Genomic DNA, 10,170 nt, shown 5'->3' with positions numbered 1-10,170 from the left:
TCCCTGAGGCCCATTAGGCATTTTTTTTTTTGCCTACTGGGCCTCAGGGAAGCCTCCTGGCAGCAAAATTGGGGCGCTGGGGGGGCTGCGCAGCCCCCCTGCCCTGATTTTGCTCCCATGAGGCTTCCCTGAGGCCCAGGAGGCAAAGAAAGCTTCATGCCCACCCAGTCCCATGACCACATGGCCACACCCACCTAGCTACGTCCACATAACCGGTAGTTTAAAAATTTGCATCCCACCCCTGCTGAATCTCTGGAAGACTGATTATCTGTGTAGGTAATAAAGACTAAAGATTTGTGAGCTAACCAGAAGAATAAGAATATGTTTAAGGAATGATGAAGAGAGACAGAGAGAGACAGAGGAGAGAGGGAGAGGGAGAGAGAAATTTTATCTCTCAACACCATGTTTGTATATTTGGGAGAAAAAATATTTGGATATGACCTGTCTATGAAAAATCAATTAATTAATTTCAGAACAATGTATTTAAAATTATTTTGGGAGCAGGATATCCCTTCTATGAAATAAATCTTTTCTTAGAAAATAAAACAAAGTTGGAAAAAAGAACTGTTCTTGACTATTAATCTCAACAGTATGGCTTTTTATTTTTGAGCAAGCAGTTTATAATGGTTCCTCCAAAACTTCCCAAGAAATATCCAGATACAGCCAAGTGTCTTAATATATATATTGAATACCCCAATTTAATTTATTGAAGGGGATTTATAATCTACTACCCTGAATTTTAGAATATAAAGTTTAAAAATCCCTTTCAGATTTTCATGATTTATGTTTCTGAATCTGAACACTTCAGCTTCAAGAAACCTGGCTAAATAATACTTTTTTAAAATACACTTTTTTATAAGTAGCTATAGGTATTTGCTATGATGCTGATATGATGCTTGATATGATGCTGGAAGATAAGCCCCTCAGGTCGGAAGGTGTCCAATATGCCACTGGGGAAGAGCAGAGGGCTAGTACTAGTAGCACCAGAAAGAATGAAGCAACTGGACTAAAGCCAAAAGGATGCTCAGCTGTTGATACATCTGGTTGTGAAAGGAAAGTTCGATGCTGCAAAGATCTATTCTCCATAGGAATCTGGAATGAGATATCCATGAATCAAGGCAAGCTGGACATGGTCAAACAAGAGATGACAAGACTGAACATCAACATCTTTGGAATCAATGAACTAAAATGGACAATTGGTCAATAAATGAGTAGGAAAAGCAATACTGGGATACAATCCTCAAAGTGACAGAATGATCTCAGTTCATATCCAAGGAAAACCATTCAATATGACAGTAGTCCAAGTCTATGCCCCAACCACTGGTGCTGAAGAGGATGAAATTGACCAGTTCTATGAAGCCCTGCAGCACCTTATAGAATTAACACTAAAAAATGATGTACTTATCATCATGGGGAATTGGAATGCTAAAGTAGGAAGCCAAAAGAGAACCGGAATAACAGGCAAGTTTGGACGGAGTACAAAATGAAGCAGGGCACAGGCTGATAGAAGTTTGTCAAGAGAATATGATGGTCATAGCAAACGCTCTTTTCCAACAACCCAAGAGAGCTCTACACATGGACATCACCAGATGATCAACACAGAAATCAGATTGACTATGTGCTCTGTAGCCAAAGATAGAGAAGCTCTGGTCTATACAGTCAGTAAAAACAAGACCAGGAGCTGGCTGTGGCTCAGATCAGGAGCTTCTCATTGCAAAATTTAGGCTTAAATTGAAGAAAGCAGGGAAAAGCACTAGGCACTCAGGTATGAACTAAATCATATCCCTGATGAATATATAGTAGAGGTAACAAATAGATTTAAGGAATTAGATCTGATAGACAGAGTGCCTGAAGAACTATGGATGGAAGTTTGCAACATTGTACATGAGGTAGCAACTAAAACCATCCCAAATAAAAAGAAACACAAGAAAGCAAAATGGCTGTCTGAGGAAGCTTTGCAAATAGCTGAAGAAAGAAGGGAAGTGAAAGGCAAGGGAGAAAGATAAACCCAATTGAATGCAGAATTCCAGAGAATAGCTAGAAGAGATAAGAATGCCTTCTTAAATGAACAGTGCAAAGAAATAAAAGAAAACAATAGAATAGGGAGGACCAGAGATCTCTTCAAGAAAATTGGAGATATGAAGGGAATGTTTCATGCAAAGATGAGCATGATAAAGGAAAAAAATGGCAGGGACCTAACAGAGACAGAAGAGATTAAGAAGAGGTGGCAAAATTACACAGAAGAATTATACAAGAACGAGCTTAGCATCCCTGATAACCACGATGGGATGATCACTGACCTTGAGACAGACATCCTAGAATGCGAAGTGAAATAGGCCTTTGGAAATCTGAGCAACAACAAAGCTAATGGAGGTGACAATATTCCAGCTGAGCTATTCAAAATCTTAAAATATGATGCAGTTAAAGTGCTACACTCAATTTTCCAGCAAATTTGGAAAACTCAACAGTGGCCACAGGATTGGAAAAGGTCAGTTTACATTCCAATTCCAAAGAAAGGCAATGCTAAAGAATGTTCAAACTATTGCACCATTGCACTCATTTCACATGCTAGTAAAGTTATACTTAAAATCCTACAAGCTAGGCTACAGCATTATGTGGATAGAGAACTACCAGAAGTACAGGCAGGATTTCGAAGAGGCAGAGGAACTAGAGATCAAATTGCCAACAAACACTGCATCATGGAGAAAGCTAGGGATTCCAGAAAAACATCTATTTCTGCTTCATTGACTATTCTAAAGCCTTTGATTGTGTGGATCACAACGAATTGTGGCAAGTTCTTAAAGAGATGGGAGTACCAGACTATATTATTTGTCTCTTGCGGATCAAGAAGCAACAGTGAAAACTGGACTCGGAACCACTGCTTGGTTCAAAATTGGGAAAGGAGTCCCGCAAGGCTATATAATGTTGCCCTGCCTATTTAACTTTTATGCAGAGCACATCATTAGAAAGGCAGGGCTAGATTAATCAAAAGTTTGAATTAAGATTGCCAGGAGAAATATCAACAATCTCAGATATGCAGATGATACCACTTTAATGGCAGAAAGTGAAGAGAAACTAAAGAGCTTCGTGATGCAAAAGTTTGCTTAAAACTGAACATTAAGAAAACTAAAACCATGGCATCCGGTCCTCTCAATTTCTGGCAAATAGATAGGGAAGAAATGGAGGTAGTGACAGTTTTTATTTTCCTGGGCTCCAAGATCACCGCAGATGGGGACTGCAGCCAAGAAATTAAAAGATGCTCCTGGGGAGGAAAGCTATGGCAAATCTAGACAGCACACTAAAAAGCAGAGACATCACCCTGCCAACAAAAGTGTGCATAGTCAAGGCTATGGTTTTCCCAGTTACTATGTATGGCTGTGAAAGTTGGACCATAAGAAAGGCTGAGCACCAAAGAATTGAGGCCTTTGAGCTACGATCCTGGAGAAGACACCTGTGAGTCCCTTGGACTGCAAGGCGATCAATCTGGTCAGTCCCAGAGGAGATCAACCCTGACTGCTCTTTAGAGGGTCAGATTCTGAAGATGAAACTCAAATACTTTGGCCACCTAATGAGAAAGAAGGACTCATTGGAGAAGAGCCTAATGCTGGGAAAGATTGAGGGCAATAGAAAAATGGGATGACAGAGAATGAGGTGGCTGGATGGAGTCACTGAAGCAGTCAACCTGAGTTTAAATGGACTCTGGAGGATGGTAGAGGACAGGAAGGCCTGGAGGAACGTTGTCCATGGGGTCGTGATGGGTCAGACACGACTTCACAACTAACAACAACATAGGTTTTTGCAGAAATTCCTGGAACAGGATGAGATAGATTATGTGGTAGCTTAATGTCAGGCACAAGAATGACTCCATGAGCAGGTCAAAGTAGTTTTATGTTGTTCTCCTAATTACAAGAATCTTGCTAGAGTAGACTAATTGCATTTTCTTGAGAACAAGCAGATAAAGGTTTCAGGAGTCTGGCCTTTTCCTCCCATGAAGTGACTCTAAACTAGCCAGCCTCTTTACTCTCCCCTCTAATGTATCTAGGGATTCCACCACACCTAAGCATACAGATTTTAACTGACCTATGTTCCAGTATTATAGTTAGACCCAGTGGGGCGCTATACAACAAATCTGTGCAGCTAACATTTAGTAATAATCTATTGCTAATGATCTATGTCTACCTTCTCACAGCAGGTTCCAATTTAACAGCTAATGGGCTAAACATGAAGCATACAAAAGTACCTTTGTGCTTAATAATCCCTCTGCTTATGTAAATGTTGGTGTGGGTTATCGATGAGACACGTTTTATTCAGTTCCACCAATACTACAAACTAGTTATAATTTCCCATGTATCAACCCAGCAACGTGAAAAATGTGAAAAAAATGTTCCATTTTTCTGTTTACATTTCCAGCATTCTAATTTTGTATTTGGGTATATTTTTTCCAATCTCGCTGGCGCTAAATGCCATCTATAGAACATTTTATACTGATTTTCTTTATAAGCTATTGACAATGTTAATTTGAAATTTTTGGTCCATAATCTTTCCCAATCATCTAGTTTTATACTGTGACCTATATTCTTTGCTCAAGCTATCATTGGTCCATTCACTATCTCTACCTCCAGTTCCACTCCTAGTAAATAATTATACAATCTTGTTATAAGTCTTTATTCTTTACATATTAAGATTTGATCCAATTGTTGTAATTCCTTTTCAATTCCATGTTCCTCTAAGTCATTTCTATATCTCATCTGTATTTGTAAATATGGCCACCAGTCTAAAATTATACCCTAGTTTTTTCAATTCATTTTAATGTTTCCCTGTCTAATAGTTCTTTATATTTAATCATTTTCTTTGTGTCCATTGTATTTGGATATATTGTTGTTTCCATAAGTGAGACCCAACCCGGTAATTTCATGTAGTGTTTCTTTTTATTTTTTCCCATGTTTGTATTAGTGATTCCCTTATTTGATGTGTGTAAAAATATGAGTGTGACTTATTTCTTTTATTCCATAGAAGGAATGCCATCCTGCTTGTAGTTCATGGCCTTCAATTGTTAAAATCCTTTTATTTTTTAAATTTATCCACTCTTTAATCCAGGTTAGGATCGCAGCCTGATAGTATAATTCCCAATTTGGGAGTCCAAAGCCACCTCTACTTCTGCTATTTTGTAACATCTTTTAAGCTTATTCATGCTTTCTTGCCCAGCCATATAAATTTTGTAACTATTCTTTTTCATTCTTCAAAAGTTTATTGTCTAATTTTATAGGGATTGTTTGAAAACAATACAATAATTTCAGTAACACATTAATTTTTATCATAGCTATTCTTCCTAATAGACATTTTATTTTATTTATTTATTTGTCAATTGCTTACAAGATAATAGATATAAGTAAAAACATAGTTATAAATACATGGATACATATAAGAAAAATAAAAAAAATATAAAAGAAACAATAGGACAGGGACGGTAGATACTATGCATGTCCCCTACAGACTTCTTAGGAAAGGGGTAAGGTCAATAGTAGACAGTCTAAGGTTAAAGTTTTTGGGGTTTGGGGAAAAAACCACAGAGTCAGGTAGAGTATTCCAGACATTGACCACTCTGTTGCTGAAGTCATATTTCCTGCAATTAAGTTTCTTTATTATATAATTTATCCCAAATTATTAAATCTTTCTTTAGTTGTATCAGTGTCTTATAATTGTCTTCTTTTATAGAGGAATATCTCCCTATTAGCCAACTTCCTAAATACTTAATTCTTTTTTCAATTTGCAACCCAATCTCTGTTTCTAAAACTTTTTTTTTTTTTTTTGGGGGGGGGTTCCGTCAAATTTTTGTCTAATATTTTTGTCTTTTCTCTATTAATTTTCAACCCTGCTACCATCCCATATCTTTCTATTTCTTGTATCAAATTATTCCCTGTCTCTATTGGTTCTTCAATGAAAAACACCAAATTGTCCACAAATGCCTATACTTTGTATTCCTCTTTTCTAATCTTCAATCCTTTTATTTCAGGATTTGATCTGATCTGGGCTAGACAGATGAAGCACATATAAATGATCTTCACAAGTTTTTTCCATGATCCAGCAAAGATACCCAATATGGTCGCAGGTGCTATGACCCACTCCCCACTTCGTATGCTGGCTTGGATATCTGGCAATTCTTTTGATGGTTGCTGCTAGACATTGTTGAATAATTTTAAGCAGAATCTTGCTGAAGTGAGAGATGAGAGCAATTGTATGATAATTGGAACAATCTTTAGAGCCACCCATTTTTGGCACTGGAAGAAGTATTTGAGAGACAGATATATTTTTTGCAGCTAAAAGGTATTTCTGAAGCACACTTGAGTATCAGAAAATCTGCCTGGTTCACTACGCCCTCCAAAAGTTGGCTATTTTGCAAAGTCTTGGCAAAAGAAAAAATAGGTATAAAGGAAAAAAATAACACAAATATCAAACATGGAATTAACAGGGAAGGTATTAGGTGTTAAAGTCTGTTCACTTCAGTTGGGAATGCGGGATGAAGAAAGAGCAATGTGACAGAGAACAGCTGGGCACCAGAAAAACCCGACGCAGGAGGGAATGCCTACAACAAACGGGAGAAACTGGTGGAAAAGCGCACGAAAGTGGAAAAACGGCCCCATACGGTGCTCTCCAGGCTCTGCGAGCGTTTCTAAGCAATGGGGCGCGAAGGCCTAGTCTGGACGGTTGGCAGCGCGTGTCTTCCCGAGCACGCGGCTAGGAGGGCCTGCGTTGCGTTAGGCTGCGGAAGGAAAGCAGCCCTTCAGGCTGGCGAGTCGACCTTAGACCACCGGGAGGTGCTTTACTTGCGGCCGTTGCTTCGCAAGGGAAGGTTCAACTTGGCCCAGGCTATTGCCTGCCCTCGAGTGGGCCGGATTATCATGCCAATGACCCGCTCTCAGTCCGATCTCGGCCCCGACGTACTCAGTCAACATTTCACCACCCTGGACTATGTCATCTTCTCAACAATGTTGCTTTTGTCGGCGATAATCGGTGTGTTCTTCGCCTTCCAGGGAGTCCCAAAATCTCATAAGGACTTTCTGATGGCGGAGCACAACCTAAGTTTTTTGCCTGTGGCATTTTCCCTTGCGACCAGCTGCATGTCGGCCTTGACAGTGCTGGGAACTCCGGCCGAAGTCTACCGCTTCGGAAGTATTTTTCTCCTCTTTGCTTTCTCGTACGCAATCATGGTGGTGATCATCGCTGAGGTGTTCCTACCCGTCTTTTATCGCCTGGGACTCACAAGCGTTTACGAGGTAGGCATAGTAGCCATACTCCTACGCCGTGGCAAGCTGAAATTTACCTCTCACGGTACATCATAACTATACACTTTCTAGTTTAATGTTAAAAACTTTCCTGTTTTTTTCTGGAGCTGGACTTGTAGAGTAACATTTCGCTTGGATAATGAGATGGGATGAACTGCATATAAACTGAATAAACATAGACTTTTATTTCTTCTCCAGCTGAGTTTGCCAGATAAATGAGTTTATCTATCTAATTTTCATATTGAAATTGCACGGAGACCCAACAGAAAAGCTTTTAATTTCTGAACCTTTCTTGGATTTCAACCAGTGGTTTATTTTAAAGTTACAAATGGTGAAATGTAAAACGTTTCAGAACTCCTCCATCTAAATTCCTATTTCTATGAGAGGTCCACCTGTTGTTCATTGGGTAATTCCTATGTCAATTGCCGTTAGAAATTGCAATCTATAAAGTATATACGTACAATATATATTTTTCATTGCTAATTTAAACCTCAGGGCTTTTTTCAATTCTATTAAAATCCATTAACCAACCATTGGCACAATTTATGGTTAATCTAATTAACAACAATGCTTAAAAAAATAAACTTGTTTCCAGTTATCTAAAGCTGACATTAATTTAAAATGAAACCTAAGGTTTCTTGGAACTCAGTGGAATTTATTATATTGCAAAAATAATGCCTTAGAACAATTTTCTGGCTTCTCTTAAAATAAGTTCTTTAATTTTTGTTCCAAAAGTATAATTTAATAAAGATTCCCTGAAAAAGAGATATCTTCTAACATGAGAGCAGTATATATACTATGGATATATTATTAATTTTATTCCCCCAACTGTGTCCTTGTTTATTTTTTTTAGTCATCTCTCTTTATGAGAATAAAATGTAATCTTTTCACATCGCTCCCCATTCTAAAGAAGAATTGAAACTAATACTTGATTCCAATCCATACCAGCCTTTGAACATAGGAGTGGAAGAATCCATTTAGACCCCTAAGTAAATAAGTACATTAATCCCAAATAAAGTATTCAGGAAGAGAGTTATCTGGCCTCCGCTTGGCCAAATCCAGTGAAAGGAGCACTGCACAAGCTTTTTTCATCTTTCAATTGGAATCTTCCTGTAATTTAAATTTGTTTTTATGTCTTACACTCTGAAATGAAAGATCGTAATTTTCTCATTCACCCTTTAGAGTACCATATTCTTCACTTTCATCAAGTATGCTGTCCAGAGGGACATACAACTCAAAGTGGGGGTTTGATCATAGCAGAAAAATATGAGATGATAATTATTTGCCACAATTTGCAAAGTATATTTTTATTGGTGCATCTTAAAATTGTTTTTGCATTTTTTTCTGTAATCATGTTACACTGCAGTCATTTTCTGCGTATAATCGTTATTCCAATACACTTTTTATAAGTACCAATACCAAAGGTAAGTAACACCCTTCCTCAAGATGCTTCCATTGTAATCTGCAACTATTCTCAAAATGTTTGATACTTCACAAGCAAATTCCTTTCCTTCCTCTGATTATTCACTGATAAATTTGTGTTAACTCTTATGTTGGCTTTCTAGTTAAAATTTGGGCATTAGGACTTCTTTGCTCTTTTCCTTTTGTACATTGCACTTTTCTGTATACAAGCACATTTACTTTGTTTTAATAACTTACCTCTCTTGCAGTACTTGGAGCTTCGCTATAACAAGTATATACGTATTCTTGGAACAATGATGTTTGTAATATTAACGGCAAGTAGAAGCACAAAATGTTATTATCTTTAAATCTTATTTAAAGTATTATAAACAGTAGTTTTTGAATGCAATGCTATTTATTTACATATAATATATAGATTTCATATTATTATAAATGGTATGCTCCTAGTTTAAAATTAAGTTGGTTTTAATGAGTTAATTTATAAAGGGTCATATTTATATGAAAAAGCAGGTACCGTATATAATCTCTCACATATGAAAAGTATGGAAATGGAGCACTAAAGGTATATTGAAACTATGGTAATAATTATTCTATTACTATTGGCTCTTAGTAGTAAGAATTAAGTCATCATGTAAACTGGTTTCTTCTTCTTTTACTTGATCTGAAGTAAAGATCACCCTATTGTAACTCTGGGCACAGAGAATTTACTATAAGAAATCAGATATAAAATAACAGTTGCTTAATGAAAAATACAAAGCTGTAGTGGGGTGTTACAGTCTCGTTTTTCTTTTCATCTTGAACTAGCATTGTACTGGTCAAAACTATTACAGTAAATTTACAGAATAGTTATTGCTTCATATTATATTTGGTATAAACTAACATAAAAAATATTTATGAGGATATCTATGTGCTCATGCTTCTTTCTTTCTGTTATTTCTGCAGATATTATACACCAGCATTGTTATATATTCTCCATCACTGGCTTTGAATAAAGGTAGTGTGAACATTTTATCCACACTAGGACATAATGTTCTAACACAGAAAAAGCTGCATAATCTAGAGCTACAACTTTATTAAGTTTGGAAAAAAAGGATGACTATGTAAACAAAACATAGTATCATTAAATAAAGTCTGAATGTGTCTTAATTCACATCCACACACCTACTTTTAAGTTTAATTCTTCTGATAGTAATTTTGTCTTTCTGTTGATTTATTATAAAAAAGAACTTGTTGAGGAAAAAGTTTCCTGTTAGTTCAATGTTTTCTTGAATTTTATGTAAATTAATTGTTCAGATTTTCTTTATTTATTACTTAGAGGACTTTTATGGCCCCCTAGCTTACATAATAAATCTAGGTGACTCACAGCAATCCATAAATTCATACAATTGACTTTATGTGAAATGTTCATCAGTTATGTGGGGGGGAAAGTCATATATTGTGTTTTGTGATCAATTTCCCCCGTCCT

General features: G+C 36.9%; 1 protein-coding gene across 1 annotated transcript in view; it reads left to right on the top strand.

The window, feature by feature from the left end:
* Positions 1 to 6,743: 6,743 nt before the first annotated feature.
* The window catches only part of LOC113438245 (sodium-coupled monocarboxylate transporter 1-like), a 29,649-nt gene continuing 26,222 nt past the window's right edge, over positions 6,744 to 10,170 (top strand). Inside the window, exons 1-3 of the mRNA XM_026703530.2 lie at positions 6,744 to 7,274; positions 8,954 to 9,019; positions 9,648 to 9,699. Of these exons, the coding sequence (XP_026559315.2) occupies positions 6,900 to 7,274; positions 8,954 to 9,019; positions 9,648 to 9,699 (493 nt within the window). The 5' untranslated portion in view covers positions 6,744 to 6,899. The remainder of the gene's footprint in view (positions 7,275 to 8,953; positions 9,020 to 9,647; positions 9,700 to 10,170) is intronic.

This window comes from Pseudonaja textilis, chromosome 5 (genome assembly GCF_049901715.1).
Source record: "Pseudonaja textilis isolate UNSWEBS1 chromosome 5, rPseTex1.2, whole genome shotgun sequence".
Classification (NCBI taxonomy): domain Eukaryota; kingdom Metazoa; phylum Chordata; class Lepidosauria; order Squamata; family Elapidae; genus Pseudonaja; species Pseudonaja textilis.
The sequence above is the reverse complement of the archived record's forward strand: the minus strand, read 5'-3'. Positions and strand labels throughout refer to the sequence as shown.